The following is a 21,813-nucleotide window of genomic DNA, read 5'->3' as shown; positions in this document are numbered from 1 at the left end:
AGAAGGCAGACACTGATAGAATTCTTAACTGAAAATAGGCCAAGATCACTGTTTCCTTGATGACATATAGCTCTGTATCTTTTTGATGTTGTGTTGGTTATGTTGTTGATCTGACTGTGAATAGTACTGATGATCTTGGATTGATTAGAAATTAATTACAGGGGCAGCTGGGTAGCTCAGTGGATTGAGAGTCAGGCCTAGAGACGAGAGGTCCTAGGTTCAAATCCAGCCTTAGACACTTCCCAGCTGTGTGATCCTGGGCAAGTCACTTGACCCCCATTGCCTACCCTTACCACTCTTCCACCTAGGAGCCAATACACAGAAGTTAAGGGTTTAAAAAAAACAAACAAACAAAAAAATAATTACAGGCAGGAGTTGGTGATTAGCCTGTATAATCCTCCCCAGCCAAGGAATTAATCCTAATTGTCAGGTTTGACAGTGAGAGTCTTCTTGAAGGTGATGGATTAGGCCAGTAAGTACATCTCAACAACAGGTAACTAATTTAATTAATAGGTACAGGAATATCTTGATGGTATGGGGATTAAGGAAAAATTGGTGAGGATAGAGGGTTTAAGAGGTTAAACTAAACTAATATCTAGTTAATAAATAGTCCCAGGAAAAGCCTGGGATGGAATTCTGCCGCTCTGGCTGGCTTGGCGACCTTGGCCTAGTTCAGCTGCTAGATGTCAAAACTAAACTTGGCTGGTTATAATTGGCTGTTAATCTTCAGAGATGAATTTCTTGATGGTATTGTTGAATATTGTTGATGATGATTATAAAATTATACTGCAGGATATGACAGTTGACCTAAGTAGCTGGACCTTTGTTAAAGTCTTTGGTAAAGGTTCTGGGTTTGATTGGAGAGTTTTTCCCCTTCCACCCATTATCACCCACCTAACTCACAACTGAGTCAGTTTGTTTGGGGGTGACCTCCTATTTATAGGGGTGCTCCAATGGTCTTTCACTGTCTCATGCCTGCTCTGGGAATTCCAAAATCTGAACCCCCATCTCGCAACAGTTTGCACAAGATGGCTTCTTGCAAAGCTATTTATACTCAATAGTCATATACTAAGCACTTACTATTTATATTGTACTATAGCAGATACTTGGGTTAAAAGGATGAAACATATTGTAGTCTTTGACTTTAAGGAACTTAACTTAGTAGCAGAATCATGATTTGTATAATATAAGTTAAAATGCAATATATTTATAGGAAAGATCCTTTGGAGAGTCAATGAGGTGAGTTAGTTCTTGTTGAAAAGATAAGAGAAAACTCCATAGAATATGCAGCACCTGAGCTGGTTCTTAAAGGAAGAGAATTTCAAAAGAGTCCATGAGAGATGGTGGGGGAAAGGAGGTAAAAAATGGAGAGTGCCTTATTTAATTTATCTGAAACAGAGTATTGAAAGCCTAGGAAAACAGGTTAGAGTTAGATCATGGAAAGTCTCAAATTCCAAGATAAGTAGTTTATTTTTTACAAAGCTACTAAAGGTTTTGAGTAGGGAAGCAACTGACCAGACTTACTTAATAGAAATATTACTTTGTTACATTGTGAAGGATGAATAAGAAAAGGATCATAGCTTTGGAACTGAAAGGAATCTCAAAGACCATCTAGTTCTACCAATGAGAAAACCGAGGCTCCAGAAAATTAAGTGATATGCCCAAGGCTACCTAGGAGAAGAGACTTTTAGAGACATTAAAACCAGTTAAGAGGTCTTTGAGGGGTCAGCTGGGTAGCTCAGTGGATTGAGAGCCAAGCCTAGAAATGGTAGGTCCTAGGTTCAAATCTGACCTCAGACACTTCCCAGCCGTCACTTGACCCCCATTGCCTAGCCCTTACCACTCTTCTGCCTTGGAACCAATACACGGTATTATTGGTTCCAAGATGGAAGGTAAGAGTTTAAAAGAAAGGAAAAAAATAGAGGTCTTTGAAAAAAAATCTTTTATAATCTAGAAAAGGACAATTTAAAATTAGCTGTCGGTAAATTAAACTGCCAGCCATGTTGGATTTTTGGAGGATGTTCTAAATTTAAGACTTGGAATGTACTTTTAAATATTTGAATCAGTTATATACCTGTTCACATTTTCTTTTTAAAAATATTTAATCTCAGGGGGCAGCTGGGTGGGTCAATGGATTGAGAGTCAGACCCAGAGAAGGGAGGTCTTGGGTTCAAATTTGACCTCAGATACTTCCTAGCTGTGTGACCCTGGACAAGTCACTTAACCCCCATTGCCTAGCCCTTACCACTCTTCTGCCTTAGAATCAATATCCAGTATTGATTCTAAGACAGAAGGTAAGGGTTTAAAAAAAAATTTAATCTTAGGCTAAAATAGCAACAATGCTTCCCGGTGTCTACAAGACTAATTTCTCTTGAATTTTTTTGTCTGCCATAAGATATTGATTAATGATGTCTTTATTATAGCAGACTCATTAACAGAGGTTATGATCTGGTTCTTCGGGAGCACAAAACACATGATAATAGAAATTAAATGAACTGAGTGAGCTAATAGAAAATTAGGGCTTCATTGTTATCTTTCTTGTTATTACTTGCAGGTATCTATATAGCTTGGTTCTCCAATGTAAGATTTAAATTAATATCAATAACTCCAAGTATTATATTTATAAAATTTATTAATAATCACTTGAAATAGAAAAAAAATAAACTAAAAGAAATAGAAGTTCAAACCTAATTATCTAACAAAAAGTAAACCCCACATGAGTAAGTTCTCTTGCCTCTCCAAAAAGCCCTCTTCAGCAGCCATGATTATAGGAAGAGAAAGCGAGGGGTGGGGCTACACAAAACTTATATCCTCCCTGCATCAGCACTTAACTGTGAGAAGGAAAGTAGGATGCTGGGAATTAAAGTCCTGGGAAGCAAATTCTAATTACACACCTACATGTCATACTACTCCTCAGTTTTCTTCACTGGTTCATCATTTTCCTCTTGCTACTTAACTATAAATGTCCCTTAGGGATTTTTCTTTGACACTCTTCTCTTTCTTTTCTCTTTGTCACTGGTGATAGCTTTCTTTTCTATGATTTAAATAATTGTCTCTCTTCATCTAATTACCAAATCTTTGTATTCAATATCAGTTTCTTTCTTGAGCTATGATTATACATCTTTAATTCCTTACTGGATGCTAAGATGTCTTTGCTGGACATCTTAGCCAAAATGTGCTCCTACCACACCAAATTTAATCTATCCAAAACTTAATTTGTCATCTTCCCAAAACTTCCTCTCTTTTCAACTTCGCTGTTTTTGTTAATGGTATTATTATCCTCCCATTCATCCAGATTGAAAACTTCATAGTCATCAACTGACTTTTCTATTTCCCTTTCTCTCTCTCTCTCTCTCTCTCTCTCTCTCTCTCTCTCTCTCTCTCTCTCTCACCATTATCTTCTGTTTTAGAACCTATACTGTGTATTGGTTCTGAGGCAGAAGAGTGGTAAGGGCTAGCAATGGGAGTTAAGTGACTTGCCCAGGGTCACACAGCTAGGAAGTGTCTGAGGCCAGATTAGAATCTAGGATCTTCTGTTTCTAGGCCTGGATGTCTATCCACTGAGCCACCTCACTGCCCCCCCTCCCCAAAACATCTTAAACATAGATTTTCCTATCCTTTTACATTACTAATAGTCCAGTTCAAGTTCTCCTCACCTGTAACCTAGACTGTTGTAATATTTGCTTACCTGATTTCTTTGTTTCTACCTTTTTGCCCTATTTCCAGTCTGTCTTTTGAACAGCCTCCAAATTAATTTTGGTGTCCAGATCTAGCTTGATTATATCACTTGCTTATATACAAAAACCTTCAGTGGGTCTTAATTTCCTTTAAGAAAAAGTTAATACTCCTTAGTTAGTTGCTCTCTAGTCTGTCACTGTTCTTAAACTGTGGTAGTCAGAACTCAATACAGTATCCTAGACATAGTCACCACAGGATAGAGCACAGCAAGACTATCAAGCCCATTGCTTCTTTATTCCTAGAAACTACTACTCTCTCTCTCTTTTTTTTTACTACTACTCTCTTAACACAGCCTAAGGTCAAATGAGCTTTTTTGACTGTCACATTACACTAGTGACTAATGTTGGGCTCACTGGTCACTAAAGTACCCAAGTATTTTTTTCAGAACAGTAGCAGTCTGATCATCTTCTATAGATAGGATAAATTGGTGATTTCAGAGGGAAGGCATTAGCATTAATGGGGAATGTTTAAAGTCTCTTGCAGCAGTTGAGATCCTAGGGGGTAGCTAGGTGGCTCAGTGGATTGAAAGCCAGGCCTAGGAATGGATTCAAATCTGGCCTCAGTTACTTCCTAGCTATGTGACACTGGGCAAGTCACTTAACCCCTATTGCCTAACCCTTACCACTCTTTTGCCTTGGAACCAATCAATACACAGTAATGATTCTAAGACAGAAGGTATGGGTTTAAAAAAAATGGTCAAGAATCTAGCCGAAATTTTAAGGCCTCCAGGAAAGCTAGGAGGCAGAAGCAAAAAAGGATGCTTTTCAGCCTTTGGGGAGAGTCGTTGAAACTTAGAATCAAGAGCTGGAGTGTTTTGTAGAAGGAACAGCAAGGAGGACCCTGGATTATAATAAGGTGTGCATAGGAATGAGGTGTAAGAAGACCATAAAGGAAGGAAGAGAACTAGGTTATGGAAAGTTTTGAATGCCAAATAGAGGTCCTGGAGGTAGTTAGAGTGTGGCTGGAGTTTATTGAGTAAAGGGATGTGTCAGAGTCAGATCTGTGCTTTAGAAAAACCACTTTGACAGCTGAGCAGAGAATGAGCTGGAATGGAGAGTCTTGAGGCAGGGAGACTGGCTAGCAAGTTATTGTAATAGTCTAGGTGTGAGGTGATGGCAGTATCGAAAGAGGGACAAAAAAAAGTATATACAAGCAATGTTGCAAAGCTATTTCTTATTGACTCATGTGCAAATACTGTTACTGGGGGTACAAATACAAAAACAGAACAACTCCTGCCCTCAAGGAGTGTATGTGCTGTTGAGGGAAGAGATAACTATATGCAGATAAATAAATACAAAATAATCTGGGGATAGAGATGGAGGACTCACAACTAGGAAAATCAAGAAGGTTCTTTTGTAAAAGGTGGCCTTGAGCAGTGCTGTGAAGAAAAGTAGGGTTCTTTGAGTCAGAAGTGAGCAAGGAGAGCATTCTGGGAATAGTAGGCAGCCTGGGCAAAGGTATGTAGACAGGAGAAGGAATGTTATCTTCAGGGAGAAGTAGGCAAGTTGGGTGGATGATAGTGAGGGAGAATAATATGGATTTTAAATGCCATGTAGAGATTGATTAATTCTTAGTGTGGTTTCTCAAACTTTCTAAATAGAAACTTCACTTTAAGTAGAAAGTCAGCATAGAATATCTCTTAGCTCCATAGTCTTTTTTTTGAGATTCTTGATTTGTTTTTTTATTTTTTAAGTTTACATGCTCTTCCTCTAAAGCCCTACATTGCTATCTCATTGAACATTAGACATGACCGTGGTCTCTCAAAGGTTAAACTAATTAATGGATTATACACTTTCAAAATTCTTAATGAGCAGGGAAATCTTTGAGTTTGAGCCCAAAGATGGATTGTATGCCTAAGTTTGGAGAGGTTCAACTCCAGACTGACCATAGCAATTCTCAAAGAACTTCCACTTAGAGCAGTTGTGATCTGCATTAGTTGGGGAAAAGAACCCACAGTGATGAAATCAAAAGTTATTGGTATATTTTCAAGGCAAATTTTATGGTATAAAAGTCAGCTATCAAGTTTAGACCAAATCCATTTCTTGGTTATTTAGAACTCTTTTGGAGAGGCTTTTAGAAGCAAATGAATCTTCATTCTTAGTCATGGAAACTCAGCATACCTCTACAGTTAGCAGAGGGCAAATCCTCTGAAGGTTGTGATGACTGGACCTAGAATCTCAAGTCTATGCTAATGAATGTCATTGGATACAGAATTATGCTCTTAGTGCCAGTGCTTTTACAAATGCATTGGATGCCCATACTTTCCCTTGGAAATATATAGTCAATTTTGATGGGTAGTTGATCCGTGGTTGCAGGCCAGCTCTCTTGCCTTTCTGAATATTGTATTCCAAGCCTTACGGTCTTTTAGCGTGGAGGCTGCCAGATCCTGTGTGATCCTGATTGGTGCTCCTTGATATTTGAATTGTCTCTTTCTGGCTTCTTGTAAGATTTTTTCTTTTGCTTGAAAGCTTTTGAATTTGGCAATAATATTTCTAACCGATTTCTTCTCTGGGTCGAATCTAGTGGGTGTTCTATGAATCCTTTCGATGTCTATATTGCCCTCTTGTTGTAGGACTTCAGGGCAATTTTGCTGAATAATTTCTTTTATTACGGAGTCCAGGTTTCTATTAATTTCTGGTTTTTCTGGAAGACCAATTATTCTCAAATTGTCTCTTCTAGACATTTCATATTTCCTTCTATTTTTTCAGTCTTTTGACTTTGTTTTATTTGTTCTTGTTGTCTTGAGAGATCATTAGCTTCTAATTGCTCGATTCTAGCCTTTAGGGACTGGTTATCGGCTATAATCTTTTGGTTTTCCTTTTCAATCTTGTCATTTCTGGTGTTCAATTTGCTTATCAGTTCATTTGATTTCTGAGCCTCACTTTCCAATTGCAAGATTCTACCTTTTAAACTGTTATTTTCTTGCCAGATCTCTTCCATTTTCCTCAGAATCTCAGTTTTGAACTCTTCCATAGCTTGTGAGGAGTTTTCCTTATTTGAGGAGGGTCTGGATGCTTGTTTGTTCTCCTCCTCTGTTTGCTCGGTTGTCTGGATTTTCTCTGTGTAAAAGCTGTCGAGTGTTAAAGACTTCTTCTTCTTGTTATTATTCTTTCTCTTCTGAACTTCCTGATGCTGAGTAGCCATCATTAGCCCAGCAGCTTCTCAGCTTTATCCTCGGGCTCAGTGTCTGTTCCAAATCTATTGGCTCCTGAGGTCTGAGTTCTGGTTTTTTCCAAGGTCAAGCCCCCTGGTGGGCCCTCTTGCTTGATCCTCTGCCAGAGGTTTCTTTACAAGTCTCAGGGCACTGCTTCCATAGTCGTATACCCGTCTGCACTGGTTCCCCACTTAGGTTTTAGTTCCTGGTTGTGTCTGCCTCCACCCACACCTCTGCTCAGCCCGCGATTTAGTGAGAGCTCTTTATAGCCTGGAAATGTCTCGATTCCACGTACCTTCCACGCTGTGCCCTGTTGTGGGGTTCCTCCGTTCGTCTGGACTTGTTTTTATGTCCCCTTGAGGAGTTTTGTGTGTTTTGGTCAGGAGAGGTTAAGAGCTGCTTCTTACTCTGCCGCCATCTTAACCCGGAAGCCTCTACAAATGCATTGGAGAAAGAAGTCTGACAAGCATTGCAGTGTTCAGGCTTTTTAGGTGAAAGTATCTGATAAAAGAATTTGTATTATACCATAATCACCTTTATTAGTGATTATAGAATCTGTCTCCTGGACTAGTGTCAGCATTTATGAGAGAGAAAAATAGAAAAGGAATTGAGAAGGCAAAGTAGCAAAAAGGTAAAAGGAGAGTATGCATACTGATTGAGTCACTACATATCCTATTTCATCTTTGGAAGAGTATGTAAGCTAAATATTTATCATCATTAGTTCTATAAAGTGACTCAAAGAGATACAAAATTGATTAATTTGGTTTTGGGATAATATAGGCCATTTTTCTTCTCCTTTTCTCTCATTTTTTGATGCTTCAAAATTCATAAGAAAATGTATAAATGGAAGGAAAGGAGACAAAACTCAATTCAGTGAGATTCTTCTGCTTCTAATAAAGAAATTAAAATTATTGAGTAAAATAAGGTTTTGAATTAATCTGTGAATTGATTAGTTGACATTCCCATTCAAAAGTTAACATTTATTATGAGAATTGGGGTAATTTTGTTTTGTTAGGTTTGCATAGGTCAAACAAATTTTTCCCTTGTAATAATTTATAGAATTTACTTAACAAAATCTATGTCATTTCTTTCTTTAGTGTGGAACGGTTTTTGGAGCAGCCTGAGATACATACGTAAGATTTTATTTTTTCATGTCATTTTTATTTGACTTTTAATTCAAATGTTTAACTATTAATAGTAGGTTTTTTTTCTGCTAAAGTTTAGCATTTAATAGTAAGAATTTGCTTCAAGGGCTTCAAGGACAATATTCCAAAAGTAATTTTATTCACTAGGTTACCTCACTATTTTCTTTCTCAGTCTCATTTAATTTTCCAGGCATGGCCCAGAGAAATTATGCAGTGAGTCCTAGATTATAATTCCCATGATAAGCAGCACTCCTCCATCTTTTCATTATGCTGAATTGGGGGCGGAGGGAGGGGGAGGCATACACAAATATATATACATATAAAACATTTTAAATTGTTATTATAAACTACAAAAAAATTGCCAGGAAGATAGTCCATGTATACCCTCATGTATGACCCCAAACTATATATTTTCAAGGGAAATATTCATTCAGTTTGAGTTTTTAAACAAATATTTATAAAATAACATGAATGCTAAATACTCTTTTTCTATACTACTTGAGAAGCAGTGTGCAGTAGTAGATGAAGTACTTGAATTTGTCTCCAGATTTTCCTTCCAACAATTATTAATTTGTAGCCAAGGGCAAATCTCTTAACTTCTGAGCATCAGTTTATTCATCTATAAATTAAGGATGATAATAACACCCATAGTTCCTATCTTACAGGGTTGTTGTGAGGCTCAAATGAGATGTGTGTAAAACACTTTGCAAACCTTTAACTGCTTTATAAATGTCAGTTATTATTTCTTTTAGTACTTAGGGTGAACAGAAGTATATGGTCCAATATTGGGGACACTTGAGAGGATTCTTTAAATTAAATTCAGATTCTGGTTTTGAGTCTTGAATCACTGAAAAGCATCAAGCAAATAAATAGCTTTATCTCTCCATTTTTCTATTTGTCCGTCTTATGGGTATAGATAGTGATACATATCATGTGAGACTACACATTTACTGCCAAAGGAAAATAAAGGTGAATTTTTTTTCTTTTAGGGGACGATTATTAGTTGGTACTTTCGTGGCACTCACGTTCAACTTGTTTACAATGCTTTCTATTAGGAATAAACCTTTCGCTTATGTCTCTGAAGGTATGTTTTTTCATTTGCCATAATAATAATAAGTAAGAAAATCCAGTAAAAAGATGAGTTCTTTTTACCTTGATTGTTTTCTCAGTCTCTCTTGTAAAATAGTATTTCTTTTTCTAACAGAGAGCATGGAATAGTGGAAAGAGAGTTGTCCTCTGAGTTAAGAAGACAGAGTTTTGATACATATTACCTGTATAACCCTCAGCAAGTCCTTTAACTTCTCAGAATCAGAGAGATTCACTCTCCAGCAATTTTCTAAGGCTAAAAGTTGAGGAATAGGTGCCAAAATGCATTGGTAAAGGAAGTTTCCTCACTGTGACTCCTTCAGAGGAGAAATGCAGATCCAAGCCAACAATTTTTTTTCTTAATTTCTGAAAGCTTCATTATACATAAAGTGTTAGTCACATACATCAAATATAAAATTGTGTTCTGAAAAGAAAAAATGCAAAGAGTGATGTTTCTTAACATGTTTTGGTACCAGTTTTAAAGCTCAAAATACAGTAGAACTTTGTTAATTCTGACCTTACTAATTCAGTTTTGGACTAGGCTGAAATATATTAATACTATCAGTAAAGCAGTGGTTCCCAAACTTTTTTGGTCTACTGCCCCCTTTCCAGAAAAAATATTACTTAGCGCCCCCTGGAAATTATGAAACTATTTACTGAACTCAGAACAGAATGTAATACAAAAAAAAAGTGTGGCCATCTCCGCTCCCCTGGATTGCTGCAGCACCCACTGAGGGCTGTAGTGCCCACTTTGGGAATCACTGCTCTAAAGGAAAAAAGGTTTTGTTAAGCAAATAGCCTTTTAAAGGGAATTTTTAACCTTAAAAGAGCCATATTTGGGGATAATAAAATTAAATAAATATTTAAATAAAACAATTGTGTTAATTACAAATAATTTTAATCCAGTTAAAACAAGTCCAAGAGATTGTTTATTAGGAAACATTTTTTAAGTACATATACTTGAAAATAACAAAACTGTTTTTCTTTCAAAAATATTTTGCAAGTCAGAAGTTTTATTGATTCAGACTGGCTATCACTTTAGTGTTCCAGTTAATAAGGTTTAGTTAGGGACCCTTAACTCTTTGGGATCCATTAAATCAAGAAAGATGGATGGAAATGGTAGGAGCTGAAGTGGGTGATTAGGCAGAACCATTGGTGACATATCAGAGAAGCTGGGACATTCAAGGAGAGACTTGTAATAGGACAAGCATTCTTCATCTGAGGTCTGTCAACTTAAAAAAAAACTTGGTTGCTGAATTGCAATCTATCTGTTCTTTTGTAATCTTATGTATTTCATTTTATACATTTAAAAACTTGAATTCTAAGAAGTAGTTCATAGTTTTTAGCAGACTATCATAAGAGATTTATGACAAAAAAAAAGTTAAGTGCCCATATAGTAGGGGAGGATGTCTTAAAACTGCATACTAGGGTAACCTGGAGAAAACAGCTGCTGACATTCTTATTTAAAATAAAACACCGTCATAAGTCATATTTCTTATGATCCAGAATTTTGGGGCCTAGTGGCCCAAAAAAATAAAGGGATAAAATTTGAAGTGAACAGATTAATCACATTTATGTCAATCTGAATGAAATCATCTAGAAGGTTTTGCCGAAATGGGTTTGTACAGTACTCTATAAATTAATTCATTTTTTTTTCAGGCCAACCAGTTAGAAGATATTGGAGCAAGAGACTTTTGCTTCAGTCTTTTGTCTTAATGGTCTACAATTCTGTTCAATTCAATAAGCATTTATTGAGCCTCTGCTGTGTGAAAGGCTTTGTATGCTAGGTGTTAGAGGATACAAAGATAAACATAAAAAAATATTCCCTGCCTTCCAGGAGCTGATAGTCTACTTGGGTATATATCATCAAAACAGATAAAAATAGATAATTTGAGGAAAGAAGAAAGCATTAACAATTAGACCAGGAAAGGCTTCCTCTAAGTGACACATGCAGAAAGAAAGCTATCTAAGGAATATTATCAGAAGTACCTTTGCATATAACTTTGCCTAGTATTCATTAAACTTATTGAAAAGTTTAGGAAATGAGGAATGTTGGATTGTTCTCCCTAGATGTCATTTTAATAATCTCTTATTTTATATAGCTGCTACTACTAGTTGGCTTCAAGAACATGTTGCTGATCTTAGTAGAAGGTAAGCTTTAATGAAGTTTGGTCAAAATTTAATTATACAATAATACATAATTTTTAAAAGTTCAAGAAATTAATCTCTACAGAATCCGTAACATTCTGCAAGTACATGAATGACACAAAAGGGAGTTTCTTGTTCTAACTTTACTTTTCTTATAAACTGTTTGTTGAATTTGTTGAATTAACATATGTTCCACAGATAAAATAAAATTTAAGAATCCAGTAGACTGTTGTCAATTATTAAAATTATTAAGAGCTTTGCTTTTCAAAATTTTATTATGTATTACTGAAATACAATTCATTTTTTTACTAAATTCTTAGCAGAGTAGTACTAATGCATACTACTTTGGTTTGTTTTTCCTTATAGCTTGTGTGGAATCATTCCAGGACTTAGCAGTATATTCCTTCCCCGAATGAATCCTTTTGTCCTGATTGATCTTGCTGGAGCTTTTGCTCTTTGTATTACATATATGTTAATTGAAATAAAGTAAGTATTTTTCTTATTACTATTAGTACTACCAGCTTCTCTATAGAGCTGATTTATAAGGGAGTTTATATGATGTTATATGAGTACCCCTGGATTAGAAATCAAGAAACTGGGTTTTAGATCAACTGATTCACTGATGAGTTGTTTTGCCTCAGTCAAGTTTTTTAACTTCTCTAGTCCTTAGCTGCCCCAGGATTAATATGAGAGTGGGAACTGATAACCACTAAAATTCCTTCCGCTTTAATGATTCAAGGTTTTTATAATTAATAAAAATACTGAGAGTTTAATGTTTTGTGAACTATCACCAGAAAAAGAAAACAAATTGATTTGTCTGGGAATGACTTATATAATTCATTTTATCTGAGCTCTGGAAGGAAATTTGGTCGGCTAATTATGAAGAAAACAAAACACCAACTATCCGCTTTAAATGACTAATACCCACATTGCTTCTGCACTCATCAGGCAGCTATTGCTATTAGAATAATGCCTTTGTTGCTAATAAAGCCTTCCTTATTTTAGAGAATAGGGGCATCAGTTACCAGAGAAATACTGCATATATTGAAAAGCACTTGGGAAAGGAGTATGTATGAGGAGCCTATGACCTTGGAGCATTGGACCATCTCATAAAGGAACTTCTGAACAAATCAAGCCATTGGTGGGATTTTGTACTCTAGCAGAAAAGCCTCCATCTTAAAAGGCTAGAAAACCCACCCCAGGGAGTTCTAAGCTTTCAAATGTCTATCAGGAAGTTAGTATCTCTGTAGCAAATTGAATGAACCCTTAAATTCCTTTTTTTTAAAATACACACTATAAGCTGATTTTGCTTCAGAGAAATAATTAGTGGTCTATTCTGTTTGTTTTAAGCATTTGAATAGAATTGAAACAGATGTTTGATAAAGAAGTTAATAAATATTATTAATATCACAGGGTATAACATTATTTTCCACATCATCTCTTGCTTGATGTAGTAATTTCCTTGCAATGCAGATATTCTGCATGTAGGTTTATTTTTTGTTACTTAATGTAAAAATTATTTTGTTCATATTTATATATACACAGGCACACCTTATTTGTCTACGTATTTATTTATATGCAATTATGTTAATAGCTTTTTTTTTTTAACATTTTAAAGACTGAACGGTAGGGGGAAATTTAATCCTGAAAAACTAAGAATTCTTTGTCTTTTCCATTCCTGGTATTGGCCAGTTTTAATAATAGCACACACTTTGAGAATTGGTTACAAGTAGCTTGAATTAGAGTGACTAAGGGAACTTTCATTTACTCTTAGCATTATTTTCTCATTTCAGTAATTATTTTGCAGTAGACACTGCTTCAGCCATAGCCATTGCTCTGATGACATTTGGTACTATGTATCCAATGAGTGTATATAGTGGGAAGGTGTTACTCCAGGTAAGAAAAGTTTTCTTAGGTTGCTTCTCCTCTAAACATGCTTGCTTGGTATAATTTTTTCTTGAACTTTTTTCACATAAATGGGCAAGATATCTTATAACTTACTGACTAGATTCAGATACACTAAAATCAAATTATTTCTCCTAAAACATAACTAGATACAGTAAAAACTCATAGCTGACTGAGATGATGGGTATTCATCCTATAATGCGATGTGTAATGTAAGGCAAAAACAGATTAGTAAGACTTTCCCTATACTGAATATGTTAAATGAAAAAGCAATGCAGCATCTCATTTATATTTATGTGCATATACAGTTTAGATTTCATAAACTAGTTACTGGTAGTTAGTATTTTAGACCTATTGAGCCCCAAATCTATGATTTCTTTTGCTATACAGACTTCACATTTCACATTTCTATTCACAAATTACCATGACCTTGATGCAACCAGTTGGTCAACCAGGATTATCCCTGGAGCTAAGACAAACACTTCACTCCTTCTTTCCAGTTTCTCCAATATGACCTACTTTCAGAAGCAGGGAAAGTGACACTTTTGTAATCACTTTCACAAAGTTTCTAGATGTACATTTAAGTTGCTGAGCAGACGGCCTCAACAAATGAGCTAATTTACGCATGGGCTGATAGCCCCAGGAATCTGTATGATAAAATTGTGGATTCTTTTAGCCCAATTTCCCTATCCTGTCCCCAGATTTGGTTGTTGTTGTTGTTATAGCACTATATTCTTATAGTTTCTGAGTCATTGAGTCAACTAATCTTCTGTCATGTATTGATCATAATTTATTGTTTCCTTCTAGACTACACCACCTCATGTTATTGGACAATTGGATAAACTTATCAGAGAGGTAATACTAGGTGATATTTAGATGGGCTACTTAATAAAATCACCAGTATTGTGAAAGTATGCCTAAGGAGTAGGTATGAATAACATTCTGTTGGACTCCAAAGTATATATTTCATTATAATCATTTTAGCAATGTAGCCTAGCTAAGAGTAATAGAAGGTAGATAAGTCAGAGGGATAGATCATCAACACCAGCCCGTGAGTTTACTAAAGACTAGTATTGGAAGAGATAAAGTGACATACCTTGTTTCAGATGACTTTTCACTTGTCTCTGTTGCAGTTGTCCTCTCAACCATTACCTAGGCTTCAGTGGTCCCTGTATCCATTGTATAGAGTCTACAGCTCTTTCTCCAAACCTGGCATTGTGGGAAGGGTTTCACTACTTCAGAGCCTTGAGTTCCGGATTTTTACCTGGTTGCTATTTAATTTTGTAAATTTACTAGGGATAGAGAACATATTTATGACTTGATTGGTATAAGGAAGTTCTTTTGTCAGTACAAGGTAGTGCCCAATCTGCTATTTGCATTCTTAGAGAACTTCTTAGAGCATTGAGATGTTAACAGATTTGCCTGGTGTCACAGAGACTCAAATCTACATCTTTTTGGTTAAGGCTAGCTCTCATTACTGTCTCCTATAAAAATTCACTAATGCCAATTAGTAGAGACATAAGAAATAATTAGATTTTGGATATTAGGAAACAGTAGTTGGTAGAAGATAGAGTGTGTCAAACATAAAAAGTTGGACTTTATAAATTTTTTTTAATCTTTAGGTTTCTACCTTGGATGGAGTCTTAGAAGTCCGAAATGAGCATTTTTGGACACTGGGATTTGGTTCATTGGTAGGTTTTCTATTGTGTTATATTTGTAATAAGTTAAAATATAAAATTAAAAAGAAAAATTTTAAACATTTCTTTGATACCTATTTCATACAGTCAAATCTTAATTATTGAAGGGTTTGAATTTCATTGTAACTCTTAGAAAGCAGTCATTTAGTAAACTTAAGTGTTGAGTGATTTTTCTCTTTTCCTTCTCACTTTCTTGTTCCCCACTCTCACTAGATGAATCATTGCAGTTGTTTCTTTTTTCCATTTTAATATAATTTATTTGCTAAATATTTCCCAATTATATGTAAAAATTTTTTTGTCTTCCAAATTCTCTCCCTCCCACTCCTACCCCTTCCTTGAGAAGACAAGCAATTTGATATCTATTTTTACATGTGAAATCATATAAGATACATTTGTATTATTAGCCATGTTGCAAAAGAAAACACAGACCAAAAAGCAAGAAAAAAAAGTTTAAAAGTGTAATTCTTTCTCTGGAGGTGGATAGCATTTTTCATCATGTATCTTTTAAAATTGTCTTGGATCATTGTTGTTATCAGAGTAGTTAAGTCATTCATAGTTGTTCATCATACAGAAATTGCTTTTACTGGGTGTACAGTGTTCTCCTGGTTTTACTCACTTCACTTTGAGTTCATATAAGTTTCTTCCCAAGTCTTTCTGAAACCATCCTGCTCATCATTTCTTATACCACTATATTCCATCACAGTCATATACCACAGTTTCTTTAGTCCTTGCCCAATTGATGGGCATCTCCTGAGTTTCTAACTCTGTTACAACAACAAGAACTGAAATAAATATTTTTTGTACAAAGAGGTCCTTTTCCCTTTTTTATATATCTCTTTGGGATGCAGACCTAGTCATAGTATTGCTTGGTCAAAGGGTATGCTTTTGGGCATAGTTCCAAATTGTTCTCCAGAGTGGTTGTATTCTCAATTCCACCAATAATGCAGTAGTATCCAAATTTTTCCACATCCCCTCCAGCATCTGTTATTTTCCTTTTCTGTCATGTTAGTAAATGTGATATATAAGAAATGGTACTCAAAAGGAGATCTAGGCATTACAGTTGCCAAACATTGTCTGGTTCTAAGTCTAGTGGCTAGCACAGGGGACCCCTGTAATTTCTTTCTGACCAGTTTCCAGGTCCCCTTGAGAGTTCCTGATGCCACCACCTAGTTCCACCTCTGATGTTTCATTAATATAGGCCCTAGGCTAGCTTCCACCCTCCCATGTAACAGATCCTTCCAACAAAATTTGTCTTGGACTGGAAGAATGTTTCATTCTGACCTTTTGTTAGCTTTGCCACTCCAGAATTTGATTTGAGCCATTATTTTAAAACTTTTTGGAGGGGAATGTTGGGAAAGTTCAGCTTCTTCTTGTCTTTATCCCTTGAAGTCCTGAGTTGGAGTGAGAAGAGACTTAAGACAGGGAGACCACTGAGAAGGCTGTTGTGATTATCAAGCATAAGGTGATGGCAGGGTGCCACACAGACCAGCAGCTGTGTGAGTAGAGAGGAAGGGACATATATGGCAAATGTTGTGAAGATAAAAACAAAAAAACTTGGCAACTGATTAGATATTTAGGGTGAATGAAAAAATGGATGACCTGTTTGCAAGTCTGAGAGACTAGAAGAGTCATTGACAGGTTTGAGGCCTGTCAATTACTTTTACCATGGTTTAACCCATCTGCTGAGATGGTATTACTGGGCCACTGGAACCATAGGTAAGAGTTGAGTGTGAGGTGGACACAAAGATAAATGAGTAACCTTGAAAAAGGCTTGGCAAGCCCTTACACCAGAGGTGCTTGTCCTCCCTGAATACTCAGTAAACCCAAGCTATTGAATAGAATTGTAAAGAATATCGGCTATTGGGTGACACGTTATAAATCAATATCCTTTTGAAATAGTTTTTAGAATTTTAATGTTTGAAAGGAAACCCTTGGTTGAAAAACTTGGATTTCTAAAATGATTCATTCAAAAGTTTTGAGTTTTTAATACTATAAAATGTGCCCCTCACACACAGAGAGCCTTGCCTTAAAATGATTACTTGGGAAAAAAGAGGGGATGAATTGCAGCTGGGTGGCTCAGTGGATTGAGAGCCAAGCCTAAAGACGGGAGGTCCTGGGTTCAAACTTGGCCTCAGACACTTCCTAGCTAGGTGACCCTGGGCAAGTCACTTAATCTCCATTGTCTAGTCTTTACCACTCTTCTGCCTTGGAACCTTGGTTCCAAGACAGAAGGTAAGGGTTTTAAAAAAACAATAAAATAAAATAAAATGATTGCTTGAAGGAACTAAGGATAATAAACTAAATTATTAGACATACTCACTGTCTTTAACATTTTTAAATATTAATTAATACTTAAGTAATACTAAGAAGTATTCAATTTAGTACATTTGGCAGAGGGCAGAAAGAGGATCAATAGGGAGATTTAATGAGATTTCAGTTCAATAAAAGGACTAATGAAACTTGTCTAAAAATGTAATGGGCTATCTTGGGAAGTAGTGAATTAAAAGTAGAAAATAATCACTTTTTTGAGGATGCTTCTGTTAGAGGTTGGACTATATAAGTGACCTAGTTGGAATGTCACTTTGAACTCTAAAGATTATATGATTATATGAGTTTAAAATATGGAAATAAGACACATGAAATAGTAAAGAAAATATTATATTTAACACCATTGTGTTCTATCATAATATTCTAAAATATTCAGCACAAAAAACAAATCAGTATATAAAATGTTAGTAGTATAGTCAGTAAATGCAAAGATAAGAGAGCTCACTATTGACTTTTCTGTACCTTAGCTCTAAGGAGTAAGTGGACTTTGAGGAATGAGTAAGATACAAACAGAGAATAAGGTTTTCTGAGGAAGAGAATAGCATTTTGAACCAAATTGAGGAAACTATGAACATAAATTGAAAACAAAATGTAGCTTGTACTGACCAGAACAAACTGTTCCTCTTTGAGAATAAAAGAGGTGGTAGAGCTTAGTCAGGTTATGAAGAGCCTCAAAAAATCTGGGGGGAAGTGTTTTGACTTGGCAATAGGAATCATCATAGGTTCTTAAACAGAAATAACACTCAATGTTTTTAGCAGTGTTAGTCTATTAGTCATGTGCAAGATGAAGTGAAGTGGGAGAAAGATGATCAAAGAAGGGGCAGCTGTAAAAGCCCATACGCCACTTTCTGATGAAGAACTAGATTGTGGTGGGAGTGAGAGAAAAGAGGATTCTGGAAGCAAACATTTATTAAATGCCTTGTGTTTGAAAGTGCAAAATATAAAGATGAATTCTTGCCCTCAAGGAACTTAACAATCAATTTTGGTAAGTATGATGCTTGAAAATAAGTGCAGTACAAATTAGACCATGATTGGCTGAGTGAATTAGAAAAAAATTTCTATAGGTGTTTTAGAAAGGACAAATTTAGAACACTGTATAGAACAATGGACAAGATCTGATGACTAATTGGGTGTGGGAGGTGAAGGAGAATTCACAGGTTACTATGATGTAAACTAAACAAAGAGTCAAATAAAATTTAAGCAATCTAGCCAGACATCATGTCTCAAATACTGACTACAAGATTGACTAAAGAATTTTTGATATGATTCTGTTCTGTAGAATTCTTCAGTCAATATTGAAAAGGCATCCTAAACCCTTTTTTGTTTTGTTCTCATCTGGAGTGTATTCAAAAACCTACATGTTCTCTCTTAGTTACTGTCTGTACTTTTATTTACCATGCAAAAATGGTTTTATGAATTTTTTCCCCATGTAGTCTTTGTTTATGAAATGTTAAGGAATTATGCCTTCCCTTTTGTTTAAGAAAACATCACAACCAAATCATAATGAAGTTTTTCTTCCTTACCAACATCTTAATTTGCCTTAGTCAGACTCTCATGTATTTACTCTCTTGTAGGCTGGATCAGTGCATGTTCGAATTCGAAGAGATGCAAATGAGCAAATGGTTCTTGCTCATGTAACCAACCGACTCTACACATTGGTGTCAACTTTGACTGTTCAGATTTTCAAAGATGATTGGATGAGGCCTGCTTTAATATCTGGACCTGTTGCAACCAATATGCTAAGCCTGTCAGATCATCATATAATTCCAATGCCACCTTTAAAGGGTGATGAATTGAACCCTCTGACATCTACTCCATCTAAACCTAGTACCGCACCTCCAGAATTTTCTTTTAATACACCAGGGAAAAATATGACCCCAGTTATTCTTCTGAATACACAAACCAGGCCTTATGGTTTAGGCATTAATCATGGATCCATACCATTTAACAATATGTTCAGCCAAGGATTTGGAACACCAGGAATGGGAACAACTCAAGGATTCAGGACTGGTTTTACAAATATAGCAAGCAAATATGGAACTAACAGTAGAGGGCAACCCAGACCATGAAACACTGCTATTCGATCTTATTTATTCTTATTAGGGGTATCAACTTTTTGACCTCTGAGATCTCTTTAGCTGTCTGAACATGTCAGTATCTGATCATTCATTCTAAATGTTGAGAATTGATGGTCTAATCCCCATTTCATGAAGCCTGTGAAACTTTATTTTCATAAAATGCATTTAAGCTAATGAAATTCTCCTGAATTTGCAGAGCTTAAATGGATTTTCTATATAGAAAGTGTGTTCCTCTAAATTCAGATTTTGCTTTTGTTTCATTTTCTGAATTTGATTGCAGTATGATATTATGTTAGCTTTAAGAGGAATCACTTCCCAGAGTGGCAACATTTCATTTTCTTGCTTTAAAAAAAAGATGTTTTCTTCACTTGAGATTATGAATCTGTTTCCTGAATAATGGTAAGAATTTCAAGAATAAGAAGAAATTACCATTATAAAAGTAAATGTCTCTTCTACAGCTTTTCCAAAGTCAGTTATATTTTCTTCGGGGCCACACTAGCTTTTGGAAGTTATTGTGTTTCAAAGTAAAATCAAATTTTCCTTTTACTTGAAGTTTTCTATACATATTTTACTGACCAACAAGACTTTAAAATGTCACAACTAGATTTTTACCATGGTTTTTAATGTTGTTTAAATTTAGCTATCAATAAGGATTTTTCACTAATTTTTCTGCAGTTTTAAATGAACCACACTTCCCTTCATTACGTTTTTGTTTAACTTTTTAACAAATTGTCAATGTACTATGAACAATACCAGGTTTCTATTCTATGATTACTCCAGTAAAGAATTAATGGTGGAAACAGCCATAATTATACAACTTGTATAATTTATGACCCTTTTACTAGTTCACTCTTCTGTATTCCATGAACACAGCTGTATTGGCTATATCATACTAGCAAATTTGCTTAAGTGTTTTGTTTTTACACTATATGATGTCACAAAAACAAAACAGACTTTAGATTGTTATACAATATTACATCTCCTGAGGGCAGAATTGTACTTTATTGCCCTGCTTTATCAGGAGTAGTGAAATAGTAATGGTGGCAATATTTTGAAAATGGCATAGAATATTTTATTTATTTTGAATGTGTTCCATGTATGTATTATGTGGACTTTCCAGGATAGCTAGTGATGCTTTGTATAAAGCACAGTAATACCCAAATGTTCTCTTAAATGGAGTCAGTTTTATATGACCTCTATGACCACTGTTTTAAAAAAAGAGATTAATGGGTAAATGAAGTTAAAATTCCCCATTCCCCATTCTTCTAGTAGTTATATTCTTGATGTTCCACTTGGTGCTGCTTTTAAGGACGCATGACCTCAATACTTTTAACATCCATTCACAGAAGATTTTCGTTGAATTCAAAATATTCATGAAGACTATGAAGCCTTCAACAAAATATCAAAACTCTCCCTGTCACAGAGGGATCATGAGATGGAGGCTTGGAGCAAATGGGACTGAAGAAGTCATTTTGAAATCCTTTGAAAGACTCTCAAAAGCTTCAGGATGAGGTCTAGTCTACTGATATCCAGAGGATGACAGCTCTGGAGCAGAGTTGTATCATCCATTGGAAATATGTAGCCATATCCTAATAACTTTCTTGGTGAGAAGTCATTTATCTTTCACATTATAGTATCATGTACAAAGTTGGGGACATAGGAGAATCTATTCAAAATTGCATTTGACCCCTAAAGATAATGAGACTTACTAAAATTGGGTAGGGCAGCTTTCCCTCTCTCCTGTCTTATGCTATACCACACCTATGGCAGTGCCTGTTAAAAGGCTACTGCTAGAAGAAGGGCTTACCGCCAATGACCGAACACAAATGCCTGGGAATGTCTTCACACAGACCAGAAGAACTTCCATATCTTGAGAGGTGGTAAAAGGTATGTTCTCCATATGATTTCCTCTTTCATCCCCTACACACAACCTCTACTTCTATGAGAGTAATGGTTTTTGGGTGCTGATGTTGGGTCTGTGGGAAGTCTACTTCCTCCACAGCCATTCAGAGGTGGCCATCTATACAAGTGCCCCACCAAAGGTGCTTTAATTATGTTTACAGTAGTTGAGAGTAATTATTCAAAGTTGTCTATGGGATGAGAAAGTACAACTGGCTCTACCAGCTGATGTTCCAATGCTGCAATCTGCTTTGGGTGATGCTAGCCTATTATGCATTTTATTTCAAAAAGTATATTTTCTAGACTATTCAACAGAAAAAAAAGTTTTGCTAGCAAATGGCCTGTAAGAGCCTTGATGTTGTTTAATACTGACTATAGATATCTAGGCTTGAAATTTGAAAGGATAAATACCATCTAGTTTGAGTTTGAGTTCGATGAAAATTTCTCTGAAGATATGATCAGCAGGCATTGAGCTGAGCAGGATCACGTGTGTATCAATGCCTTCTTGCTGAATAAAGAATGTTGAGCCCAGAATTTTTTTTTTTATTGCAGTGACTACCTCAACACAATGGCCAGCTTTAAACCTATACTGACACCAAAGCCATTAATTTGAGCTGCCATGGGAATGGGAGGTG

At 35.7% G+C, this 21,813-nt stretch overlaps 1 protein-coding gene across 2 annotated transcripts in view; it reads left to right on the top strand.

Annotated features, from left to right (window-relative positions):
* Positions 1-19,825, top strand: part of SLC30A6 (solute carrier family 30 member 6) — a 34,113-nt gene extending 14,288 nt beyond the window's left edge. Inside the window, exons 5-12 of one of the 2 annotated variants that reach the window (XM_044660972.1) lie at positions 7,990-8,025; positions 9,027-9,121; positions 11,226-11,274; positions 11,638-11,757; positions 13,065-13,167; positions 13,984-14,031; positions 14,799-14,867; positions 18,776-19,825. In XM_044660972.1, coding sequence (XP_044516907.1) covers positions 7,990-8,025; positions 9,027-9,121; positions 11,226-11,274; positions 11,638-11,757; positions 13,065-13,167; positions 13,984-14,031; positions 14,799-14,867; positions 18,776-19,270 — 1,015 coding nt within the window. In that variant the 3' untranslated portion in view covers positions 19,271-19,825. The remainder of the gene's footprint in view (positions 1-7,989; positions 8,026-9,026; positions 9,122-11,225; positions 11,275-11,637; positions 11,758-13,064; positions 13,168-13,983; positions 14,032-14,798; positions 14,868-18,775) is intronic. The other variant, XM_044660973.1, reaches the window with a different exon arrangement.
* Positions 19,826-21,813: the final 1,988 nt, after the last annotated feature.

This window comes from Gracilinanus agilis, chromosome 2 (assembly GCF_016433145.1).
Source record: "Gracilinanus agilis isolate LMUSP501 chromosome 2, AgileGrace, whole genome shotgun sequence".
NCBI classification, from domain to species: Eukaryota; Metazoa; Chordata; class Mammalia; order Didelphimorphia; family Didelphidae; genus Gracilinanus; species Gracilinanus agilis.
Note: the sequence above shows the minus strand (reverse complement) of the source record. Positions and strands in the feature narration are given on the sequence as shown.